Consider the following 25,958-nt stretch of genomic DNA (forward strand, 5'->3'; position numbering starts at 1 on the left):
AGCGGCCTGAACCACCATCCGAGGAGAGAGTCCCTGAGTGTGAAGCCACAGGACAGCAGGGGGAGACCCGAGCCCTGACCACAGGACGGGCATCCAGGGCGAGCAGGAGGGACACAGGGGGACTCAGAGGCTGTGCTGTGGGCAGATGGGGTGAGAACGTGAGGAGGGGAGCCCTGGGAACACCTCAGCGATGGGGCTAGAGGGGGAAGGAGACATTTAGCGTCTGCCAGGCACAGGGGACTAGGGAAAAGGGAAAGGAAGCACAGCCGACCTCCCACCACAAGTAAAGCAAAAATGCATGAGACAAAAACTTGAAAAATGGTCTAATTAACACATAATATAATTTTCATAACACAATAAACAACCACTGGCTAATGCATTGAACAAAATGGGAGCACGCACAAATGTACAGATTACAACGTGACAAGAAGACCAATATGGAAAAATAAATTAGGCTCATTTCAACGTCCTATGCATTAAAATTAGAACCTTACGGATGGATTAGCAAGGCCTCCGCGCAAGGGTGACGTGTACATACCTGAAGTGATCCGCATATTTCCCGATGGCGGAGCTGACGTCCCCACAGCAATGCACACGCTCCTCAGGCCGGTGAATGGAGCGCTGACAAGGGCACCTGTTCTGGGGTTCAGTCCCTGTGAAATGTGCACAGTAGGGAACTCACTGCAGACAGGAGGGAATTGGGGGCCACAGAGGGCTGAGTGCAGGGGGACCCTGGCCTGACTGCTGGTGGGAAGGGGGTTTTCTCTGCAGGTGATGGAAATGTTGTCATTTCGATCATGGGGGTGGTGGCCAAACCCCTAAGCATATTAAAAGTTACTGCATGTTTTATGATCCAGCAATTGCACTACTGGGTATTTACCCCAAAGATACAAAAGTAGGGACCCGAAAGGCTATGTGCACCCCGATGTTTATAGCAGCAATGTCCACAATAGCCAAACTGTGGAAAGAGCCAAGATGTCCATCAACAGATGAATGGATAAAGAAGATGTGGTATATATATACAATGGAATATTATGCAGCCATCAAAAGGAATAAGATCTTGCCATTTGCAACGACGTGGATGGAACTGGAGGGTATTATGCTGAGCGAAATAAGTCAAACAGAGAAAGACATGTATCATATGACCTCACTGATATGAGGAATTCTTAATCTCAGGAAACAAACTGAGGGTTGCTGGAGTGGGGGGTGGGGTGGGAGGGATGGGGTGACTGGGTGATGGACACTGGGGAGGGTATGTGTTCTGGTAGGCGCTGTGAATTGTGCAAGACTGTTGAATCTCAGATCTGTACCTCTGAAACAAATAATGCAATATATGTTAAGAAAGAAAAAAAGAAGAAGAATGTAGCAGGAGGGGAGGAAGGAAGGGGGGGGAATTGGAGGGGGAGAAGAACCATGAGAGACAATGGACTCTGAAAAACAAACTGAGGGTTCTAGAGGGGATGGGGGTGGGAGGATGGGTTAGCCTGGTGATGGGTATTGAGGAGGGCACGTTCTGCATGGAGCACTGGGTGTGATGCACAAACAATGAATCATGGAACACTATATCTAAAACTAATGATGTAATGTATGGGGATTAACATAACAATAAAAAAATTAAAAAAAAAAAAGTTACTGCATGTTTATTTTTTTTACTTTACCCCAGACCCTGGGGCATGTGCAGGTGGGCTCTACCCGTCACCCAGGTGTTCTCCTGGGACACCTGTGCCGGCTCAGGCCACAGCATGGTCTGTGTGTCTGTCCTTCCTCCTCAAGGACAGGTCTCCCCACAGAGGACTCAGTGACTGAGCCACCCAGGCGCCCCAGATAAGTGATTTATTTCTGGACTCTCAAATATGTTTAAAATATCCTTATGTCTATCTTTAGGCCAGTACCACACTGTTCATTATTGTAGTTTTGTAAGTAAGTTTTAGAGAGTTTTGAAATCTGGAATTGTGAGTTCTTACATATTTGTTCATCTTCAGGATTCTTCGGATGTTCTGAGTCCCTGTAATTGCACAGAAAATTTAAGATCCTCTTTTCAGAGTGTGCAAACAGGCATTCAGGGGTTCGAAAGGGATTGCATTTAATCCGTCCATTGCTAGGAAGAGTATTGCCTTTTTTTTTTTCAACTAGGCTGCACGCCCAACATGGAGCACAAACCCACAACCCTGAAATCCAGAGTTGTGTGCTTCACCTACCGAGCCATCAAGGTGCTCCACGTATTGGCTTCTTAACAATTTACTTAGTTCTTCATTTTTTTTGCTAAACTAAATACAATAAAAAATAAAACATTAGGTACTAACCATAGGTTTATCTTCTTTTGTCTTATTATAGGAAAGCTATAAAGATAACCATGGGTCCATTAGTAAACCTGGTGTATACGTTATTGAGCTATGGCACTATGTTTCTAGAAATTGTGAAATGTATTCCTAAATTTGCTAATCTAAAGAATACTGGCATAACAAACAGTTCACAATCGTTTACTATATAGCTTTCCCTAGAAACTAAGGTTTCTAAGACTTAGGAATTCTAATAAATATAATTTAGACTACTAGAAATGATAAAGAAAAAAGCTCTGTGTGCCAGGAAAGTAAGACATGTGTTTTGGTGAAAAAGGGTATTTGGAATGGGAACACATTTTTTGTTGAGGGAAAAGAAAAATGATTTTCTCCTAAGATAAGGCTGGTTATTTGAAGAACGAAACCTTAAGTCTAAATTTCAATGTATAAAAGAAAGTTGTAGTAGGTTTTTGGAAAAGGAAACTGGAAAGGAATTTTATGTGTTGTCAATACTGGTTAAAATTAAGATAAATTTAAATACCAAACTATGTGGATGCAAAATTAAAATTCTGTTTAACTTGGTTAAAAAGTAAACATTTTTCTTGAATTATTGGTCCGCTCTTACAAAAAAAATGGTAAACAAGTTTTTATTCATTTTTTAAATTATGTGCCTAGAAAACATGCGTTCTGTATTTTGCCAAAATATTTCCTATGTTTTTCTGGACTTTGATGAATTAAAAAAAAATATATATTTTTAAAGCTTTTAAAAATATATTTTTAATATTTAAAAAAATCCTACGTTTTGCTTACAACTCTGTAACTTTCTGTATTTGCCTTTGATTTATGTTTGCGTGGTGTGTCATGGGAATAACCACATTTCCTTGTCAATTGCATCGTAATGAACTCTAAACCCATCCGTAGCCATGGTCACTATCATGTCTTGTCATGTACGGTTCCCACCTTACTCCGATGTTACTGCAAATGTGTTACATCTTCAAGGATATTCATGGGCAGGACTTCCAAAAAGTAGGTATCTGATATCTTTGAGATAGCAAAAGTAAAGTAAAAATTACCAAAACTAATAGAAAAACTGGATTCAAACAGACCAAAAATTAATAACATGAAACTGAATGGACAGAGGAAGATAATTGTACTTTTTATGAACTCTTGTTTGAAACATTGTTGACTTTTAAAAATGTTTTCTTCCTTCAGATTTAAGGAAGCTTCTCTTAAGCGAACTGATCTATAATGAATTGATGAAATATATCTTTGTAAACAAATGAAATTATTTCTCTTTTCTCCATACCCGAGAAAAGCAGGGATTCTACTTCTCCCTCTCCGTGTGCCCCTTCTCCCGCTGGTGCACTCTCCCTCTCTCAAAAAAGAAAAAAGAAAAAAAAAGAAGGTCTTGTCCTAGCAGGTGCAGGAACCTCAGGATATTTTCGGTTTCTCAAGAACAGAGAATTTACCCAAGTCTATAGGTGCTGCAGGTTAAGTCTGATGGCAAGTATTTGGCACAAATTTTGGCTTGCTTCCTGGCCTGGAGGTGCTGTTAAATGTTCATTCTAGAGGTTTCTTACAAAAGCTTCAGTGACACAGGTTTTAAAGACCCTTTATGATCAATGGCTAGTCTTGCTGAACTTATGTAAATAATCAGACCAAGTTCTTTTTGAAACTACAATTACTTGGTGAGCAATGAATGTTAATTTGGCTATAATTAGTAGAAATGAGGGTGACTGTAGAGAAAAAACATGTTTCAATAACACACCTGAGTGATTACTTGATTCCAATCCTGTTCAGTATAACCTGGACTAGATCCTAATGTTGTCTAGCTTCCTACAATGTCTGCCTACAAGTCTCAAAACTAACATTATGATTTTTCTCCCACCTTTCTCAGTTGGACTCAAACTGCCTTTTTCCCTGAAGTCCTGAAAGGTAAATACAATTGTACAACATGATGCAAACTTCAGAAAAACCGCCAGAGCAGCTCACATACAGACGGTCTTCGTCCCTGTTGCTCTTTGGGCCACTCAGGGATCAGCAGACACATTTGAACTACAAACCAGGAAAATCTGTCAGATTGTCACAGCTTGCCGTCACTCTGTCTGAAGATGATCTGAGCTGGACATCTAGAAGTCTTCTCCCCTGGCTACCCTCAGAACTCGGAACTGCTTTATACTTTGATACAATCATTAACCATCATTTTGTGTGTTTCCATAGAAATGCCTCTTGTTTAATACCTGATTTCTAGAACCCCAGGCCTTACTTTGAGAATACACCTGCATCCCCCCTCCTGAAATAAGTTCAACTAAACTGGCTTATTGTCAGGAGAGTGTCGACCAAACTGAACAATCGTCTAGCCCAACTTTGGACATGTGTAACTTTGGGAAGTTTCAGAGGAAGGAGGGAACTGGCCAAGACTAGGCTGCCCCAAGATGAGCCACTTTGGTGTGACCATTATTTTCTTAAAAGGAAATGAAACTCACCAGATTGAGGAAAAGCTCTATACCTCCCCTAAAACTGCCTGCTTGTACCAGGAAGAGACCTATTAGTAGGGTGTCCTTTTTACCTAAGACATGGATCTACATAGCAGGACAACCTTTGTTTCCAAACGTCTCTCACCTTCTTGCTAATGCTCTTTCTTCTCTTTGATCCTCAGACCCCTACCCCTCTCTTTCACTCATATAAGTGTCATGTTGCCTGACTGTCTTTGGAATTCTCCATGTCTGTGTGGATTCACATTATGTAGGCTATTAAATTTGATTTTCTCCTGTTAATCTGCCAAATGTCAATTTGATTCCGATTCAGCCAGAGGGACCTTGAAGAGCACAGGAAATACTTCCTCCCCAACAACAGGCACAGGTGAAGTTTCATCAAGGGTCCGATAAGAGTAAGTAGATATGTGCATCCCTAGAACTCCTGATGAACAGTCCCCTGGTTCAGGGGCTGATCCTATCTCCTGGAAACATGAGGTGTAAGTCATCCTGCATGAGAGATAGGTCCTCACACTGTCCCAGCTGGTGGAACCTTCTCCATACATTGTGTCCAAGCCCCCCACCTCCTTCTTCTCCTTCCCATTCCCATCCTCAGTCCCTGCCTCCTCCACATCCTGAGGACTCTTACTTTCTTCCCAATCAATCACTTGCCCAGAACTCCTAGTCTGACTGGGACAGGTTCCACGGCCCCTGCCAAGTCCCTCCTATATGCTCCTCTCCTGCTCCATCATTGTCTGTGCAGAACGGGGATGTCATGATGACACATCCGATTCCAGGGTTCCCTGTGCACCCCTCCAATGCTTCCGCTCCAACCCACCAACCTCACCCTCCTCATGCTCCTGGGACACAGCTTCTCTTTACAACGTGTTTATCTTCTGTGTCCTGTCTCTTCCCCTAGACACTGTCAACTCCCTGAGCATGGGGACCCTTCCTGTCATGTCCACGTGTCCCACATCCCTAGACTTACATGTGGCACATGCTAGGTGTTCAAGAGGTGGTGTGAACGCACACTCACTGGACAGTGCTCTATCCTCCATCAGACACAGCTGGACTCCCCGTCTCTGGTTCTGTCCTGACCTGTCACAGTGATACGGGATTGTGGAACCCAAAGGTCAAGAGAGAATGCTTGAGACATTGAATGTTGCAAAAAAAAAAAAAAGATGATTTTACTACAGCCCGGGGACAGGACCCATGGGCAGAAAGCTCACTGGGATTGTGAGGAGTGACTGATTATATACTTTTTAATTAGTGGAGGTGAGGGATAGGGTAAATCTCTAAGGAATTATGGAAGCCAGGCTTTCAGGAATCGAGGGGCTAGCTGCTATGAAGACGAGGTTACTTCAGTCTTTAATCAAACACACACATGAAGGCGCTAAGGCAGCCATGAGGTCCTTGAGGAAGGTCACACTCCGCATGCGTCAGGGATCTACCAGGGGCTGCAGCTGTAGGAGATTTACTTTAAGCAACATTTCTCCTGCCTTTGTTTCCCTCATCAGCAGACTCTGTTACCCGGGCAGCCTGCCCCTGGCACCCAGGTTGTCTCCTCAATATGAGAAAACCAAACAATGTCTTCCTGCTTAGGAGAGGCTGGAGGGACTGAATTTAAGAGAATTTGGAATATTTTGTATCCAATGTTCCTTGAGATTAATTCAGACTACAGAGTAGACCAAACAAAGGAAGGAGCTGACTTGGCCAAGGAGGGGGAGCTGCACAGGGAGACCCGTTGCTGAGAGACAAAAGGTTTTTGTCGCACTTCCCCACAGGCTGGGAGCACTGTGTTACCACTGAGACTGTTGTCATAGGACTGGCAGTAATACTCAGCCTCGTCCTCAGCCTGGAGCCCAGTGATGGTCAGGGTGCCTGAGCTGCCAGACTTGGAGCCAGAGAATCGATCCGGGACCCCTGAGGGTCGGTTGCTGTTACCATAGATGATCATTCTGGGGGACTTTCCTGGGAGCTGTTGGTACCAGCTCACATAATAACCACCCCCGATGTTGGAGCTGCTTCCAGTGCAGGAGATGGTGACCCTCTGGCCCAGGGCCCCAGACACGGAGGGCGGCTGAGTCAGCACAGACTGGGCCCAGGACCCTGCAAGGGGGAGAGACACAGAGAGGGTGATGCTGGGGTCTTGAGACATGAGGAGAAACAGGGCCCCACAAGTCCTCCCAGGGCCCCTTCCCCTGTCCCTCCATCCAGTCACCTGTGCAGTGAGCGAGGAGGCTGAGGAGGAGAGGGGACCAGGCCATGGTGGAGGTCATCACCGATCCTGCCTTCTGTGGCCCCACAGCTGAGCAGAGCCTCCCCTCATCTCTCCCTTCCCCTCTTCATCCTCTGAGAGAGGGAGGGCCCGGCCATGCAAATGAGACCCCCAGCCCGCTGACCCCTCCCGGGGCCTGGGTCAGGTCCTCTGCTTCAGCATGTTAGGGGTTGGCCAAGGGAGGGGCTGTGTGGGGCCAGGGGTGGGGAAGTCCCAGCTGTGAGCCCTGAGCAGAGGGCACAGGCGGGGCCAGGTGGCAGGTCCCAGCTCAGATCACCCCTGACTCCTCAGAAATGGAACCAGAGTGCCCCCTGGTGTCCAGACCCAGACACACCATGATGTGACATGGTGACCAGCCCATCAGACACATGTCCACACACCTCTCAACTGTTTTGACCACTGTTCCCTGCATTTGGGCCTGACCAGGTGTCCCTATATGTCACCTCCCACTAAGTCACGACTCACTATATGCCCTGCTAAGAGTCTTCAGAATGAGTCTGTCCATGGTTCCCTTTTCTGCTCCTGGGTCAGGACTGGGTGGTGTCTCTACACAAACTCTTCTAGATCAGGATCCAGTCCCGAGCAGTGATGGGTCCACATGGACAAAGGGTCGCTTCTGTGCAGGATGCTGGGACTCTCCTCTCATGTGCCTTCTCCCTGATTTCCAGAGTTCTCCTTCTTCTGAGGCCACCACAGCACTGAGGAGATGGGGAGCTCTTCTCTCCAGGTTGTGGGTAGAGGCCATCACGTGTATTCCTAGAGGGTTACACACGGAGCATCTTTGTCACCTGTCACTCTTTCCCCCTGCTTGAAACAACAGGCCTCCACACACTGGCCAGGGATTCCCTCCTCGGCTCTGTCCTCCCAGTACAGACACGAGTCTGCAGGAGCCCTGCCACGTGAGTGTGTGTGGCCCTGACCTCAGAGCACAAAGGGAAAGTCTGCTGGAAATTCTGGGAAGAAAGGAGTGACAGCTGTAGATGCTCTGACAGGGATGTAGTGACAGAGTTTATGTGTCAGTCACCACAGAGCCAACCTCGTACTTAGGATGAACGTGTGTTATTTTATATGTAATTCTATTCAGTAAGATTGATTGAAACTCAATGACAATGTCAGTGTGAAGATACAGGCACAATCAGGAATGTACTTTCCCCAGATCTGTGCTTAGTGCAGAGAGAATCTGGGTGGAAAACAGTAGTACAGAAATGCCTTCTGTTCTCAGGAGAATTCGGGTTTATAGTCTTTTTCTCAAATCACTTATTTGTACCATGTGTCAGGTCTCCCAGGTAGGAAAGGTCAACGTGGTGCCCAGGGAAACCCCTTGAGGGGCCTGTTCCTATGAACTCAGAACCATCCTGCTGACAAAATTAAACACAGACAGAGCATCCAGGACAGAGGGATTTGGGGTCAGACCACTCTCTAGGGTGAGCACAGCTCTAGTCCCTGCAACTGTGTCCAGCATGTTCAGGATGGAACCTTTATTCATTCAGCCACCCATGACTACTACCCAAGGTCAACAGGATCCAGAAGTTTTTGTGAAAGGTCCCACATGTGAGTGGTGGCAAGGTAGAGATAAGGGGGAAGGTGTCCCTGAGGTCACAGGCCCTGTGACCCCAGGTTGGGACAGAAGACTTTCCATCAGAGTGCAGCCTGGCTGGAGGTGTTAATGGGGTGACTCAAGGAGGGACAGCCCAGGACTGAGAGCACAGGGAGGGTGTGTCTCATGTCCCCCATGGGCCTTGAGCTCCAAGGGAGCAGCACTGAGGCTGGGGTCCCAGAATCAAGGTACTGATCAGCCTCAGGCCCTCCAGGGAACCCCGAGATGATAGGGGGTGAGCTGCCCATGGGGACAGAGACTCCCCCTGGGATTCCTGAGCATCAGCTTCATCCCAGGACCAAAAATGAAGCTATGTGACCCCTGTCCGTCACTCCCGAGGGATGTTTCTCCATTGTGATTCTCTTTATAACCCCCCAGAGTTCTGATCCTGCCTTTAGAGGTAAGGATCTCAAAGATTTTTATTGGAAAAGGATTTATTTTGGCCAGAAAGACTCATGTGAGAGCAAAACTATTAACAATTTACTGAATCAGAGGTCCAGATCCTTATGAGTAACAAGAAGTCTGTTGGGGTACCTGGGTGGCTCAGTCATTAAGCGTCTGCCTTCAGCTCAGGTCATGGTCCCCGGGTCCTGGGATCGAGCCCCGCAATGGACTCCCTGCTCGGCAGGAAGCCTCCTTCTCCCTCTCCCACTCCCCCTGCTTGTGTTCCATCTCTCCTTGTGTCCCTCTCTGTCAAATAAATAAAATCTAAGGGGAAAAAAAAAATCTCTCAAATTTTTTTATCTCTGCAGACACAAAACCTACAGCTGTGGGGTTTTCAGGTGTCTGGAAGCACGGGCGGTGGGGAGCACACAGCCCCCTCCTTCCTTGCCGCATCCCAGCCACACCCAAAGGCCCCCGTGTCCCCAGGGGTCTACCAGGGAGTGAGAAAGAGATATTGCTGATGGTTTTGTGTGTGTGAGAAAACACTACAGCCTGGTACTTTAGGAATTATAGAAAAATATTTCTGTGGTAGAATTCCTCTCGAGAGAATTCTTAGGAATGAGAATCTGGAGCATTAGAAAAATAACGACATATCTTAAGATATGCAGGCAATCCTTTGTCTGTGGATTCCTCCAAGACTCCCCATGGGTGGGGGCATCAGTTAATTCTGAAGTGGGTCAAAATCAGCAGATCCCATGTGCAAATACATACAGGTAGATGAATACATCCTTTTCACGAAATGTAATAACTTCACTTTCATATTAACGAGACTGACTGGGGGGTGTCTGAGGGGCACAGTAGGTTTAGCTTCCGACTCTAGCTTTGTCTCAGTTCGTGATCCCAGTGTCCTGAGCTCCAGCCCCGCAAAGGTCTCCGCACTGAGAGCTGAGCCTGCTTAAGACGATCTCTCCCTCTCTGCCTGCCTTTCCCAATTGTTCTCTCTCTAAAATAAATAAATAAATCTCTAAAAAAATAAAGAGACTGACTGGGAGTGTTGGGCACACAAAATGGAGCCTGGCGTGAGAGCAGGAAGGAGAATGTGGGGGGTTGCATGCAGCTGTATGTTCTGGTCTCTCTCCTGCCTGGAGATGGACACTGGAGACTGGAAACTACAGCAAGGTCATTTCCAGTTTTCTCTGAAACCCTGATGTGGAGACAGAGCTCAGACTGAAGAGCCAGACGGAGAGACTGACGCCTGAGGGACGCGGGAGCCGAGAGGAGAAGAGGAGGAGGGTGTGGGGGGTGTTGTCAGGGAGAGTCTGTAGGATCCGGTCCAAGTTCACGTGTAGCTGGTTCAGAGAGAGGAGACTGTGTCTGTGACCAGGGTCATTGTCAATGTATCAGCTGTGGATACATCAGTCGTGACACAAGGTCACACTTTATGGAATAAGATGATAGAACGGATTGTGGAGGAATGTTCGCTGGAGAGTATGTTCAGCTGTAGACACAGAATTCATTCCTGTCCATCTTCTCCAGATTGAGTGGGGATGTGCGGTTGGGCTCGGATATCTCATGTGTCTGTGTCTTCCTCGGATGCCCCCATTTTATGTCACTTTCCATGCATTACATGACTCTTCCTCTTTCCCTGTTGAAGGATAGATCGTCGTGCAGAAGACACCACCCCGCTATGTCTCTCCAGGTAAGTTTCTTACTGAAAAGAGGCTCAGAAACAAAATCTGTGGGTCCAGAGGTTTTAGACCCAATTCCTCCTTATCTGAGATGCTGTGAGGAATGGTAGGTGCTCCCACTGCCTTTTCTCCTCCACCCTCTGCCACAGGAGGGGCTGTCCATGCAAAAGGGCTCCACCCAGTGACTGCCCAGCCCCTCCCTGAGCCCTGGTGCTGGGGCTCAGCTCACAGACAGAGGGAGGAGGATGGGGTGGCTTCAGCCCTTGGGAGAACCCTGGGAGGATGCACCTGCTGAGACCACACACGGGTCCCTGCTCAGGGGACTCTGCCAAGCAAGAGGAGACACAGCTGCTCAGTCCCCATCAGAGAGCAGAGGGCCAGTCCCCAGTTCATTTCTCTTTGAGTGAATGCTCCTCACCGAGCTGCTATGTAGAGACACCAGGGCAGTCCCACCGCGCCCCCTGCTGGTCACGGGCGCAGCCGTCACTGTGTCCCAAAGCCCTGAGAGCCCCGCTGATTTCTGCAGCTCCCCACATCCCTGTGGATACACACATCCGTGGACCAAGTCTCAGTACAGGTTTCCCCTGCTGTCTGAACTCCATCATCCCTAAGAAACCTTAGTAAGCCACGATGCATAAGGTAAGAAGCAATTAACATTAATTTATATGGACTTTTTTTCATATTTCCAGACTCAAAAAGAAATCAGTCCTAGGCTTCTCTAATACCCAAGGACACACTTTGCCGTCAGATGTAGAACACGAATGGCGATAAAGCTCATGTGATAACACACACTGTCACAGCCGCGGTGGCCTGTGGCTGAGCTGCTGGCTGTGACTCCCGGGGAAGCAGCTGGAAGGCGCCCGTCATGCTGGTTGGGTTGTGCACCGTCTCTGGAGAGACTCCTGCAAACCTCACGCTGGATGCTAAGTTGGCGCTTATTTTTTTGTGAAACTGAAAATCCTCTTCAGATTGCTTTGAGCAGTAAAAGCAGCTATTAATGTAAATATTTCGTAAAAGCAAAGAGGTGTAAAGAGAACTTTCAAAAGTTGGGGGTACCTATACTATGTTTCTGATCTGTGTGCCTGTTTGCTGTAATTTCTCACTCCAGGCAGAGTCGTGGTCCATGCGAGGTGAAAATATGTGCATATACAATTACAGGACTTTCTAGACAAAGCTGAATGACCCAGGTGCACAGGGGGGCACGTGTGTCACCGAGGAGGGGACGGTGGAGCTGCTTTGCAGAAGTTGTAGGGGCTGCTTCTGGGAAAGGCATAGAAACAGAATTTTGGGGACGCCTGGGTGGCTCAGTCGGTTGAGCATCTGCCTTCAGCTCAGGTCACGAGCCCAGGTCCCGGGATCGAGTCCCGCATCAGGCTCCCTGCTCAGCGAGGAGCCTGCTTCTCCCTCTGCTTGCCACTCCCCCTGCTTGTGCTTTCTCTCTCTCTCCCTAAGAAATAAATAAAATCTAAAAGAAAGAAAGAATTTTGTAAGGATACACTCACTCAGTGGCCTAAAGTTTCCCAGCGGTCACTGTTGATTCACACCTGCTACATCCTTACAGTGAGACTGACGTCGGTGTTGCTGCATTAGGAGAGTCTCCGGGAACATCCCATAACCCCCAGTCACAGCCCTGGCATTGGACGTCTGCATTTGTCATGAGACTAAAATAATTTCAACAAAAATGTGTCCACTGTTCATGCTTCCTACTCTAGGTTTTCGTTTTCCCTTTTTGGTTAACCTGGGAATTCATTATTTCTTGTGTCTCTCTGATATACTTACGATGAATTTTCCTTTACATTAGTCCAGTTTTGTAACTGTTCTCAGTATGAGCATTAATATAAACCCTTACACTGTACAACTGACGTCCCTCTTCTTAGAATTTCTTTCTCCACTCCTGCAACAAGGGGCCCCCAGGACAAGGTATCCCACCCACATTTAAGCTTCATCATGTTTACCTGGTAAATGTCCCATGGATTGGCGGGAACCAAAAAACAGAATTTTCTCGATTTTTATCTGTAATATGAGGGCTTTCTATGACAATGAAGGTGGAATTCCTAGGCTCTGTTCTCCTAAATACTGCGATGCATCTCAGCATCACTCCAACTGAAAAGGCAGAGGAAAACCAATGAGAGAAAAAGACTATGAAACATGAGATGAAACATACTGGTCTCACCACAGCTGATTACATCTGCAACAACCCCATTTCCCAATACAGTCACATCCTGAAATACAAGATTTTTGTAGAACTTTTATCACATGGATTGATAAAGATACAGTTCAACCCATAACGATTCACAACCATGGTTTATTCAGATTTTCTCAATTTTTACCCAATATCCCTTTGCTGTTCTAAGATCCAGTTCAGGATCTTTATGGCATTTAGTTGTGATGCCTCCTTAAGCTTCTCTCACTGTGACACTTTCTCAGGTTCTCCTTGTTTTGGTGACTTCGTCCACACTTACCGAGCGGGAATCATGCCTGACATGCTTCGGGCTAAGTGTTTGCACCTGTTACTTGAAATCTCTGTACTGGAACGTGTCTCTTCCTCCATTTATTCATTCATTCAACCATTTCACAATAGGGACTATGGACAATTATTTTAAATTTTGAGTTAGAAGCTATTACTGTCACATTTATTTGGTTGCTCAAATCTTTCCAGTTTTCCACAATGGGGGCATTTTAAGTGTCTCACGAGCTCCTGGACACACCCCGTCACTGTGTGTGGGGGCTGGGCCTGCGCTGATGTGCTTGTGTTTGTTCTGAAGGATTCTACGCTTTCTGACACTAGAAGTCGCCCCAACCTCGTCCGTGTAATTCCTGATCTGGGGACTAAGCATCTCTCCAAAGCAGCCTGCATCTCTTCCCCAGAGAACGGTACTAGGAAGCACTATTTGGGGGAATGCACTCAGGGCTGTGGGCATCCCAGTGTGTACTTCCGCCCCGCTGACAGACCGAGGGCTTCTGTATGACAGTCACTCACCCAGGACCCTGCACACAGCGCTGACTGTCTCCACAGGCAATTATCTGTCCCCATCAAACTACACACGATTCCCAAATTTATATCTCCTTCTCACCCTGCCTGCCAAACTCCCACACCCTCTCATCCCAACAAGCACACTTAAACAATTCACCAAAATTACGTAGGAAAATCAAGGAACACTTTTTCAGGATTTTGAAACTGGCTGCTATAAAGATATCCGTACCCTAGGATCCTGTAAGCTCACCCTTTGGACTCTACCCTAAAAATACACTTGAATAGAAGCACTAAACACGACTTCGACGTGGTGGGGCTGCTGGAGGGGAAGTAGTCAGAGACCCGCCCAGACTGGGAGGGGCCAGGGAGAGGACTGGGAACAGCCCTCGCCCCACCCGCGCTGGGCTGGCCCCGCCCCTCGTACGAGACCTTTTTTTAAAAAGCGCGGGCGCGCCTTGCGCAGGCGCACTGCCGCTTGAAGCTTAGCCGCGCATGCGCAGTGGTGGTAGGATGGCGGAGGTGGTCTCCTTTGCAGTGCCCACCGAAAGCGACAAAACCTTGCTGGTGTGGGAGCTGAGTTCTGGGCCCACGGCCGAGGCTTTGCATGTGAGCCCAGTCAGGAGGGAGGGAGGGAGGGATGGAGAACGCCGTGTGTCCTCCCCCCGCCGTGACTGGGAGCCCTGGAGTCTGGCCTTAGCACCTCACGCGCCTCGTAGTCTCCGCCGTGAGGAATCTTAGTTCTAGAGGGGACCTCAGCAGTCTATCAGCCCCAACGGATTTCTGAGAGGTAACTCTCAACAGCCAGCACATGTTGCCTTCTAATGCTTCTCGAATCTTAAGATTTCAGAGGGAGACCTGTTCATGAAATGAGAGGAGCTTGGGGTTGTATGTGCAGAAGGGTTTAGGGAATATAAGGGAACGGGCAGTTTTGGTTTGTGGGCGTGAAATTTCATGCACTTACTTGGCGTGGGACCACCCCACAGCATTCTCTGTCCACAGTATTCTCCCAGTTTGGCCTTGTGTATTCGATCCGAGTCTTCCCAAACGCTGCAGTGGCCCGTCCTGGTTTCTATGCCATCATCAAGTTTTATTCAGCAAGGGATGCTCACAGAGCTCAAATGGCATGCCACGAGAAGCATCTTTTTCAGAATTCTCCAGTGAAGGTGGGTCCAAATAGGAAATTCCTAACTCCACTGGGACGGAGTGCTGAATTCCGTTCTAATAGACTAGCATTTGTGCAGCACTCTGCTTTACAGAATGCTTTCAGATGCATTGCTACATCGATCCTCCGGTTTCCCTGGGTTTTTGTTTGTTTTCTTCTTTTTAGACGAAGAAACTCGAACTGAAGATAGTTAAGTGACTTACTTACGGTTCATGATAGTAACTGGAAGCTGGAGATCAAACCCCAACTTACTGATATTAAACCCCGTGGCATTTTATCCTGCCCCTTAATTTAAGAAATCTTAACAGGAAGAGTCTTGCTTATATTTACTATTATGTGGATTTACAATGACAAACTCTAGGGGTGCCTGGGTGGCTCAGTCGGTTGAGTATCTGCCTTCAGCTCAGGTCATGATCCCGGTCCGGCTCCCTGCTCAGCGGGGAGTCCGCTTCTTCCTCTTCCTCTTCGCTCTTGTGCTCTCTCTCTCACTCTCTCTCTCAAATAAATAAATAAAATCTTAAAAAAAATGACAGATTCTTTCATCTGTTGTATTTATAAAGGATGCTTCATCGTCATTATCATCATCATCAGTCTCAAACTGCCTATTCAGGACTCCCTTCAATTCCCAGAAAATGGTTAAAACATTCTTTAATGCACTACAGGAACTTTATTCCATACTAACCATGCTGTCCATTTTACTTTCCCAGAGCCCCAGAATTATATTTCAGTATGTGCCTCAATTCAATCACCATTTCTTTATCAAGGACCATGTCATTTCCTCTGAATAAGTGAGTGAGACTTAGATTTCCAAACCTTTCACTTTGTAATTGTATGTCTTTATCAGCCTTCTCTAACTGGCTTCTTAATCTGGCTACTTCATAGTGATGTGCTGCCTATTCTTTTTTTTTTTTTTTTTTTAAGATTTTATTTATTTATTTGACAGAGAGAGAGAGAGTGTGTACAAGTAGGCAGAGTGGCAGGCAAAGGGAAACGGAGAAGCAGACTCCCCGCCGAGCAGAGAGCCCGACGTGGGGCTCCATCCCAGGACCCTGGGATCATGACCCGAGCCGAAGGCAGATGCTTAACCAACTGAGCCACCCAGGCGCCCCACGTGGCTGCCTATTCTTATCATTTGCCTTTCCTTATTGATTTAAGCTTGATTGAATCTGAGAACTCTGCTCACATGTGACTCTAGGTGTACTGCCTACTTGTTCAACACCCTCTTCAATCTTGGCTTCACTCCCTGTGATTGAAATGATGACCTGTCAGACCTTCTTTAGTTTGCAAACTGTGCTCTGCCTGTTTCTAGCCTGTGCAAAGTTCACATAGCCACTCACATATTATAGATTATGAAACAATTACTTTGTATCAGTTGTAAGAAATGAGGTTTTTGTCTCTCATTGGACATTAAGATCATTTCATAAATTTAGGTTTTGAGATTTAACAGCATAAAGCCCATCACTGAGAGTGATGAAGGTAATGTTCTACAAGTCAATATATAGTTGACAGGAGAGCGTATTCATATTCGATCTCTTTTTTTAATTTAACACAGAACCTTGGGTTACTACCCCTGCTTTCCAAAATTGTTATCCAATTTACTTATGTGTTCTTTTCTACTTTGGCAACTACATATAGTTCCTGGTTGGGTTTGTTGTTGTTGTTTTTTGCCTTTTATAAATACAGGAAAAAGAATAATGTCTTAAATAAAATAAATCAAGGAAAGGCCTAAGGCATTTGAGAGAGTTTTTTTCAGTAGCATGAAGGAAAATGGTTGGCAGCAGGAACTATTTCTCCGACAGAGAGGCTCGGGGCCCTTCTAAAGCTTCCTTCTTATCCAGAACAGCTCCACTATGCCTCGCCATTAGCCTCCCCTGCAGCACTCAACATTTAAAAGTTCATCTTCATTTCTTCTTTCCAGCATGCAGCTTCAGCTGGAGAAAGTAATTTGATTTTCTTATCACCCATTCTTTCATTCGTTCACTCAATCAACAACAGAATGTGCTCGGTTTTAGGAATGAGAAAAGAGTAAGAGATGGTTCCTTCAAGCACTTAAGGAGCTTATAAACTAGTGATAGAGGAAGATGCACGAACAAATCAATAAAGAATTAATAGTGCTGTGACTTCATTTGCATTATTTGAATCTTTATGAATATATTACTATACTACACCCTGCTTAAAGTTGAAATAGACATTTAAGACAGAACATTTAATAAATTCACCATAGAGCGTAAGTTAGACTGGAAGTATTTGCATTCTCAAAGAAGCTTATTAATGCAAATGAACCTCTAGTTGTTTAGTTGCTTATAAAATTTTTAGAGGTATGTATATTCCTTGTTCTAACAGGTTAGTAACTTGGGGAGGAGGGTGCTGCAGGTTAAGGTCCTACCTCCATGTCAGGTCCATCTTGTCGGCTCTTCAGGTCATATTCTCAAACGAGCTACAGGATGGGACAACAAAAACAATTTCTTTCCTTTGCTCACCTACATAATTTGCTCCGGGACGGCTTCCTTAGTGGCTTTCATCATCACTCTCACCACCAGAGGTCAGGGAAATCTTCCAATTCAATCAGGAGCCCTGGAAATGGTGCAGAAAAGTACTGTAGCTTAAAAATAATGAACACCATTTATTCAGGGCTTACTATGAGCTCATTGCTTACAATCCTTTTTAATCTTTTAAATCTTCACAGCCAGTCTCTGAAATAGGTATTGATCAATCTCAGGTGTATCCAAAATAAGCCTCTGTGGCAGGTTGTGATATTTTTCAGTCTCTCTCTTATGTCTTTCGGTTCGTCTTGGCACCAAACATAAAGCAGTTCAACATCAGGCCCTTGCCCTAAATAGCTCCCAGTGCCAAGAATTGGCAAATTATTACTTTGGTTTCAATGGATGGTCAAAAAGGATCATCAAGGTAAACTTTATAGATTTTCTTTGGCTAATCAGACTCATTTCAACATTGAAATCCTGGACTTCAGAGAGGAGAGAACTGGGTGTGGGGAGAAGATGTGAGAGGCTTCTAAGTGGAAGGACCTGAGCATCGGCCTGCCACCTAGAATTAATAATACTTTCAATGACTTGGGTAGTGATGTCCATAATTTTCGCCAGTATTTGTAGGGTATAGAGTAAAAAAAACTAGTTGTCTGTATTTAATAATTCATTTGCAAGTCTTACTTGATTTTGAAGCTATAGGACCTCAACTGTTCGCTGGGTTTACTGGAGTTTAGTTTTTATTTCTAATAACAAAACATCTTGAAGTCTATGTTGAGATCCTAGGAAGGACCTTTAATTTAAAATCCTAACAGCTTCAGGATCTTTCTGACCTCGAAGAAAGAGAAAATGAAGATGCTCCGGTACCACTTCAGAAGCAGAGCCTGAAATTCTTCTGTGCTTTAGAGGTGGTGTTGCCATCCTATGAGTGCAGGAGTCCTGGAGTTGGCATGGCCGAGGAGCCTTTGGAGAAGCTGGAAGAAGGTCTGTTTATGGTGGGGGTGGGGCTGGAGTGGAGTGGAGGTAGAATCTCTCTTTCTTTCTGAAACTCATCTTTTCAGATATATCATCAAGCCCTCCCCTTGCTAAGCTACTAAAACCCTGGGCAGAGCTTTTCTACCGTACACTACAGGTTTTTATCATACACAATACCTAAAAGAACTTAGCTTTACAATTCTAAAACTGACTTTCTGCCAAGAAGTTTAGGAAGAGGGAAGTAATGTTTTTCCCATTTTTGGTTAAGAATCTGCCTTGTGCTAAAAAAAAAAGAAGAAGAAGAAGAAGAAGAAGAATTTGCCTTGTGCTAAAATAGTCCTTTAAATACAGATCTCTTGTAGCCTTCAGTGATCCCAGCAAAATCATCATCTAAAGATTTAAATAAACTCTTGTGTAAATGTTCAGTCCTTTGCCTCCTATAAAAGGGCTGGTGTGTAAAGAATCAAATACAGATCCTAGAAAAGGTATTCCAATTGGTACTGATTTTTCCCAGAGTCCGTAGCACTTAGGCTTAGGGTTTTAAGGCAGAGGCAGGGCTGTTAGCAAATGGAGGGAAGTAGGTTCCCACGGGTGATGCTCAGGAAAAGACCAGGTCATGTGTGCTACCACCAAATCTTTCTCACTCTGTGATTCCAGCCCTTGATGCCCAGGAGAGTAGGTAGGGTCTGTAGGATTATAGTTTCAACTTGTCCATTTGAAATCTGTGAGTGATGTGAGATTTGTGCCACCTTCTTGGCTTGCATCTCCCTTCTGGTACTTCAGGAACTTCTGGGGTAGATCAGGGCAGTAAAAATGTGCCCGGCCAGGATATACCTACAGCAGAGCCATTCCACCAAGTGCTTGTGTTGTGCCTGCTCTTAGTTGCTAAGATAATGATCTACGAATCATGGATGCACTTTCATATATAAACATATAACATAAAAATCGGTTATCATTCAGCTAGGTATTTTAAATCCATTTGTTTTGGTTGAATTTAGGGCCATTATCAGTTCTGATGAAAAGGAAAACAACCCAGAAGCTTGCTATTCAGAAGGCTGTGTCAGATGCATTCCAGAAACTGTTGATTGTGGTTTTAGGTAAGACTTTCTTGATTGTCCTTTACTTCTTTCTTTTCTTTTCTTTTCTTTTCTTTTGATTGTCCTTAAACAACTTCAGTTTCCATGAACAAATAAACTCATTTTGAGAAGTTAGTTGGATGAAAACACTTCACATTCTTTTATTCACCAAATGCTTTCAAAGCAGCAGTCTCAAATTTGTTCTTTGTAGCATTTGTGAGGAAAAATGACAGTAAATATTATTGTCCCCAGGGTATAGATATACAGTGACTTGCCTCCACATAGAAAGTGCTTGATCCAGTGTTTCTTGATTGATTGCCCATAACACAAAGTAGTATAGTGATTGTAAGCTTTGGACATCTGTTGTTGAATCCTAACTCTGTCTCTTAGATTTCTGATGCAATTTTAGGTTTTATACTCAAATTTGAAGGTATTTAGTCTCTCTAAGCTGCAATTTCTTTATCTGCAAAATAAGGTTAATAATTCAGCTTACCTCATGGAGATATAGTAAGAATAAATGAGATGATGAATATAAAAAGCTTAGAACTATCTCTGGAACGTGGTAAGCAGACAAAATATGTTAACTTCTTATCATGATTATTTTCCTGTTGGAGAATTTATTAGATTATGCTTTTGGAATCAATTCAGTTTCAGTTTTTGTTTCTGGCACTGACATATTGGGTGACCATGATTCTTATGTAATGATCAGCTACATTTTTGTGAACCTTGAAAGTGGCCATCCTATTGAATAATGTTGATTGTATTCCCTATTGAGTTCGACAGTAGTATGAATGTTATAGGCTGTGCTCAAAGGAAATTTTATTTTTTTTAAAATATTCTTTTATTTTAAATAAAATAAAAGAGGGAGGCAGGGGAGGCGTAGAGGGAGAGGGAGAGAGAGAATCAATCCAGGCTCAAAGGAAACTTATTTTATTCATTTTATTTTATTTTATTTTATTTTATTTTATTTTATTTTATTAGTTTAAATAAAAGAGGGAGACAGGGGAGGAGTAGAGGGAGAGAGAGGGAGAGAGAGAGAGAGAGAGAGAATATCTTAAGTAGGCTCCACACGCAGCATGGTGCCCCATGCAGGGCTTGATCTCACAATCCTGACATCCTGACCTGAGCCGAAATCAAGAGTGGGACACTCAACCGACTGAGCTACCCAGGTGCCTTTTTTTCTGGAAATTTTATAATTAGTAGAGAGTCCCCAAACAGTTGCTCCCCTGCTTCAGAGCCTTGAGTCTTAAAGACTAAGAAATCCTAGCTAAGTTTCAGAGACCTTATTTGCTTGTAAGAGTTGACCGTGGATTGGTCTCAGGTTTCCAGCCTGGGCAAGTCTTCCCGTGAAGACTGACTTCCCTGGTCATCAGGTAGACTCTCCATTAGCTGTCAATTCTGAATGACAACCTTGAAGAACCAAACTAAGCGTTTGGGTTGTTGACCTCTCCATAATATGCTATGGTGTCCCTTGTACACATTCAAAATTCCTTAGACTAAAAAGTCTTGTAGCTCTAGTTTGCCCTAAGGTAAATTGTATTGTCTATAAGTTACACGGGCCTGTTTCTGCCAATAAAGTGTTCAAATACATGCCCTGCCCACCCCCCTCCAAAGCATTGTTCATTGTATCTGGTGGGATTTTGGTTCTCAGGGAGTAGACACTTGCCTTGTTTCTGATATAAAGTATCAGCCATAGTCCAGTGGTCTCCATTCCAGGTTTGAACTTACATTGACCCCTACCTAACGTCTTACTGTTTAATCATACTATGATTGAACATTTTTGCTTCCACAGTTTTAACTTCCTATGTCATTATTCCTTAGTTCCTATCTCTGAGATCATAAAGTTTTTTTAAGCACATGGTTGATAACTTCATATATATTTTTTCACAGATAGTTATGATAGTGGTGCCTGAGTGGCTTAGTCGGTTAAGCGTCTGCCTTCAGCTCAGGTCATGATCCCAGGGTCCTGGGATGAAGCCCTATGTCGGACTGCCTTGCTCAGTGGGGAGTCTGCTTCTCCCTCTCCCTCTGCCCCTCCCCCCTGCTCGTGTTCTCTCTCTCAAATAAATATTTAAAATCTTAAAAAAAACTAGTTATGATAAAAACTGAAGTGTGAGATGAGAAAACTTCTGAGAAAATGCTTTTATTTTCTGCTTTTAGAAATCAAAAGAATGTCTATGGGGCACCTGAGTGGCTCAGTTGGTTAAGGTCTGCCTTCGGCTCAGGTCATGATCCCAGGGTCGTGGGATTGAGCCCCTCATCAGGCTCCCTACTCAGCAGGTTGCTTGCTTCTCCCTCACCCTCTCCGGTTCCCCCTGCTTGTGCACTCTCTCTCTCAGATAAATAAATAAAATATTTTTTAAAAATCAAAAGAATGTCTAATTACTAGGTGCTATCCCAGTTATATACAGCAAGTTTTAGAACAAGAAAAATTTTGATATGCTACTTGTTAACTTTATTTCAGAAAGTGGTAAAATAGCTGTGGAATATAGACCCTGTGAAGAGATTACAGATGCCAGAACCGAAGAGGAGCTACAGGATTTAATTCAAGTATGTGGAGATTAGAGCTCGAGGATTCCACAGCCAGTGTAGCCATAATTTAAAGCAACCGGCAGGATTTGGAAGACTTGGGCACGTACAGTTAGCTCTGTCATCCTTTGGGAAATGTAAAACTCTGAAACGGCTTTTGAGTGCAGAGAATTTCTGGGGCTTTTCCTGAAGTCCTGGCCCTTGGCTCTGACCCCTTATTTAAAATTTGGAGAGCAAATTGCATCAGAATACTCCTACTGTTGTGGCCATAGGAGAGGACACAGCCTTTTAGAGCTCCCCTCAAACAGAATCTCAAGGATTTGGGAACAGAGTAACTCTGGCCTTCAGTGAGATTATGCTACAGTGCTTGAAAACCATTATGCCTTTCAAATAAGGTGTATTACCCAGATGTCAGCATCTCATACATATCTTGTATGAAATATTTTGCTGAAGAACTTTTCTGTAAATCACTTATATCAATGCCCTGAATTAGGGATTAAGTTGCCGAAGTAATTTCTAAAAGAAGATATTAAAATACTGCATATAGAATGTTTAAAAAAAAAAGGAGAAAAGGATGTGTTTCATGTCATTGAAAACTTAATTTGGGGCTAGATTTCTGATTATTTTTAGAAAGGAAAGATGGTTACTTTCTGAAAAAGTATTTGAAGGTTTTTTTTTGTGCAAAATAATTATTTTAATTCAATTTAAATCAAGCCAGTCAAGGAAACTTCAGACTTATCCAAGTTTACACTTTAAGAAGTCTAGCTTCCTGTGAAATGTGAAAGAGATTCCGTATTGATGCTAAAGATTTCAGAAACCTGATTGTAACAACAGATCCATTCCTAAATAAGGCCAGTCTTGGAATCCATTCCATTTAGAAACCATTGCTATGTGCTACACGCTGGGAATAAGATAAAACCCTTCTGTCTTACGGTTTGCGTGCTAGAGCTTGTGCCAGACCATAAACAAGGACTCAAATAAAACAGATTGTAAAAAGGGCTGTGAAGGATGTAAACTGGGTGCTAGTTACAGTATTTCAAGAAAATTGTTTAACATGCTAACTTGAACATCCTAAGTGCCTTCTCCATGTGCACACACAGGGTCAGACCTCTCAAAAGTGGTGGTGTTACTTTTTCTAGACTGACGGCTGTGTTGAATCCAGGTGGGATGGGGGAAGTTTTCCCATGCCAGTGTAAATAGAGGGCTATTCTCTTGGTTTCAGACCCTCATTCCCAGAATGAAATGCTCACCTGCCCCCTCAAGCTCCACCCCAAAACCCCTCCTACAGAAATTTTGGAGCCATCACTGATTCAGTGGTAGGTAGCCTCCTAACAGAGTGGCGACTTAATACTCAGACATGCATATTGAGAATTGAGAGGAAATGGCAACATTTTAGAATAACTAACTGTAAAATGTGTTCCCTTCCCCACTGCCCTGACGGGTGCTTATTCTGCAGGTCAGCTACTTTTCTTGGAAGCAGGATGGCCGAGGGGAGGAAGAATGTCTCTCGGATTTAAGCTTTGAAGAGGCCGAGCTCAAACCGCCAGAATCGGACTAGCATTTTTTAATTTCCCGGGATGCCGGGTCCTGTGGCGTCCTTGGGAAACTGCACCCTGCCCCCTTCCACCCCAGAGCTGCTGGAGTCCGGGGCCATCCTGCCTCGCTGTGAGCCCCAGGAGGTGGTTGTGCCCTTTGTAGGGGGAAGGGAGGCTTGGGCCCAGGTGATTCTGGAAAAAGGGCTCGCTCCGAGGGGCGCGGTGCCCGTCCTCGCTGAGCTAATAAAGGAGCGTAAACAAAGGCGTAGTAAATAAAGGGTGGGATGTAGGCGGGGGAGGGGCAGGCAGTGATGAACGGTGCGCGCGTCACGGGGCTGCCATAACGGTTCGGCTCCTGTTGGGGCGCGTGCTGATCCAGAGCGTCCGCGTGTCCTGTCCCGGCTGCGCCTCTGGGCCCCACTGCTCCTCCGCACGTGGCAATCATTGTGGCTGCTGGTCCAGGCAGCTCAGCCTCCGGAGTGGGCCCTGGACCCTGCCCAGCTGACCTCCGACCTCCTGGGGCCCACCGAGCCCTGGTCTTCACACTCCTCTGAATTCCTGCCCGAATCGCCCCAGGCCCTTACACCGCCAGCAGAGGGGTCCTCTGCTCCAGCCCAGATGTTGGCCCTGCCTAAGGATTGACTGAGACTTTGGTTCCGTTCCCGGACACGGATTCAGGTGGCAAGCTGCCCCCAGAGGCAGATCAGGATCTGAATGACAGGCTAACCCAGCTTGAAAGGCTCCCAGAGGTGGTTCCAAGGCTAGGTTGGGCTCAGAATCCGACCATAGCTCCGCCTCCTCGACTCAAATTAAGATTAAAACTGTAGGTCTAGATCAGGCTGAAGATCACCAATCATTTGAAATACTTGTTCCACCTCTGGATAGTCACAGTTCAAAGCCAACCAAGTTTATTGTTTCACCCCCAAACCTGGAGAAAGATCTAGCTCAGCATCAAAGGCTTGCCAAAGTTGTTGGAACTCCAAACCAATTTGCAAATAAAGACCACCTACAACAACAGTTGCAGGATGGTTATTCAGATTCCAGTATGGATATCCTATATCCTGAGGTGAACTTACCAATGGATTTCCCAGGGGGATCGGATCAACCTCCAAAGCTCCCTGAGGAGGTTGAAATTCCTCCACTCCTGCAGGAGACCCCAAATCATCCAGAGTTGCCTGAGCAAGCTGAATCTTTTTTTGCCTCAGGTGGAGGCCCAGGCCCCACATTCAGAGCCCCCTGAAGATAATAGAAACATCTCCAATTCAGCAGGGGGCTCCATCTCCGCCTCCAGAGATCCTTAAGGAAGCTGTAAACCCACAGGAGGCTCTAGCTGAGCCTTCAAGTACCCCTGAAGAAATCAAACTTTCTTCAGTCCAGCAGAAAGCCTCAGCTCAACCGACAGAGACCCCTGAGGAGGTAGAACCTTCGACCCCTCAGGAGGCCTCCGCTCAACCTCCAGAGCCATCTAAGGAGATGGTACCTCAGCCAATAGCACATGAGGTGAATGTGCCATCTCTAAGTAAGAATGAAGCTCAGTGGCCAAACTTCTCCAATGTCACTGTTAACCTGTGGATCTGGTACTTACTGTAACTCTAACTCAGCCTCCAGAGCGCACCGAGGAGGCTCAGGCTTCTCCAATCCAGCCGGAGGCCCCGGCTCGGCCAGCAGAGCGCCCCGAGGAGGCTGGGCCCACCCGAGCCCAGCTGGAGGCCCCGGCTCGGCCAGCAGAGCGCCCCGAGGAGGCTGGACCTAGTCCAGTCCAATAGGAGGCCCCAACTCTAGTTCCAGAGTTTCCTATGGAGTATCTATATCAAACTTCAGTAAGTGATGAGGTGATAAGTCAACCTATAAGCCACTATCCAACTTAGAGTTAGAGTTCAAGAAGAGGCAAAACTAACTTATGTTGTTTACAGCTGCCATATGATAGGTAAAACTACATTTAAAAAGAGAGGAAATTAGGGGTGCCTGGGTGGCTCAGTTGGTTAAGCATCCAACCTTGACTTGGGCTCAGGTCATGATCTCAGGGTCGTGGGACAGGGCTCTTTGTAATTGAACTCTAACTCTATATAAATGGAATCATATTATATGTATTATTTTCTGGGTTGCTTCTTTCATTCAACATTATCTTGTAAATTCATTATATTGTTGCATGTAGCTGAGGTTGGTTCATTTCAATGCCTAGTATTGCATGTCTTGCTACATGTGGCTACTGAATACTTGGGAGTAGCTAGTGTGACTGAGGAGCTGAATTTTTAATTTAGTTAATTTCAATTATTTTAAAATTTAAATTAAAAAACGGATATTCAACAGTTATTAGAAAATGTTTAAATATGTTTGCAACAATGTGGGTATGTGATGTTAGCTTTTCAACTGTAAATTTTATGAAATCTAAATACAGTCAAGTATTTCTGATAAAAAAAATTAGTAACCAAATTGAGATTTCAACTCCCCACTCTGTGGGGAGTCTGCTAGAGATTCTCTCTCTCCCTCTCCCTCTGCCCCTCCCTCTGTCTTTCAAATTAAT

At 45.1% G+C, this 25,958-nt stretch overlaps 2 protein-coding genes, 1 non-coding gene and 1 pseudogene across 5 annotated transcripts in view; all 4 read left to right on the forward strand.

Moving 5' to 3' along the window:
• The first annotated feature begins 452 nt into the window (after nucleotides 1–452).
• LOC118554180 (U6 spliceosomal RNA) lies at nucleotides 453–558 on the forward strand. Its single transcript, XR_004926391.1, has one exon. It is a non-coding gene; the product is annotated as a U6 spliceosomal RNA (small nuclear RNA).
• A 13,612-nt stretch (nucleotides 559–14,170) lies between these two features.
• On the forward strand, nucleotides 14,171–23,696 carry LOC118554164 (RAD52 motif-containing protein 1-like). Of its 3 annotated transcripts, none has more exons than XM_078060717.1 (7): nucleotides 14,171–14,280; nucleotides 14,658–14,841; nucleotides 17,601–17,743; nucleotides 18,135–18,303; nucleotides 19,293–19,391; nucleotides 21,835–21,920; nucleotides 23,356–23,696. In XM_078060717.1, the coding sequence occupies exons 1-7, from the start codon at nucleotides 14,185–14,187 to the stop codon at nucleotides 23,455–23,457; spliced, it is 879 nt and encodes a 292-aa protein (XP_077916843.1). In that variant the 5' UTR covers nucleotides 14,171–14,184; the 3' UTR covers nucleotides 23,458–23,696. The 3 variants fall into 3 exon arrangements, with proteins under 3 accessions (XP_077916843.1, XP_077916842.1, XP_077916841.1); XM_078060716.1 differs by lacking the exon at nucleotides 17,601–17,743 and adding an exon at nucleotides 23,122–23,215 and having other exon boundaries at nucleotides 14,658–14,837; XM_078060715.1 differs by lacking the exon at nucleotides 17,601–17,743 and having other exon boundaries at nucleotides 14,658–14,837.
• Nucleotides 23,477–25,527, forward strand: LOC144379743 (leucine-rich repeat-containing protein 37B-like; annotated as a pseudogene).
• Nucleotides 24,908–25,958, forward strand: part of LOC144379744 (leucine-rich repeat-containing protein 37A3-like) — a 32,767-nt gene continuing 31,716 nt past the window's right edge. The window contains 1 exon segment of the mRNA XM_078060104.1: nucleotides 24,908–25,020. Within this exon segment, the coding sequence (XP_077916230.1) occupies nucleotides 24,908–25,020 (113 nt within the window).

The sequence above is a fragment of the Halichoerus grypus genome, chromosome 13 (assembly GCF_964656455.1).
Source record: "Halichoerus grypus chromosome 13, mHalGry1.hap1.1, whole genome shotgun sequence".
NCBI lineage: Eukaryota > Metazoa > Chordata > Mammalia > Carnivora > Phocidae > Halichoerus > Halichoerus grypus.

What these genes read in the sequence shown, in the direction of transcription:
- LOC118554164 (XM_078060717.1), top strand. Translation starts at nt 14,185, where the DNA reads ATGGCGGAGGTGGTCTCCTTTGCAGTGCCCACCGAAAGCGACAAAACC. An exon ending in ACTGTTGATTGTGGTTTTAG is followed by an intron (nt 19,392 to 21,834) that starts GTAAGACTTTCT and finishes ACTTTATTTCAG; the next exon opens with AAAGTGGTAAAATAGCTGTG. An exon ending in AGCTACAGGATTTAATTCAA is followed by an intron (nt 21,921 to 23,355) that starts GTATGTGGAGAT and finishes CTTATTCTGCAG; the next exon opens with GTCAGCTACTTTTCTTGGAA.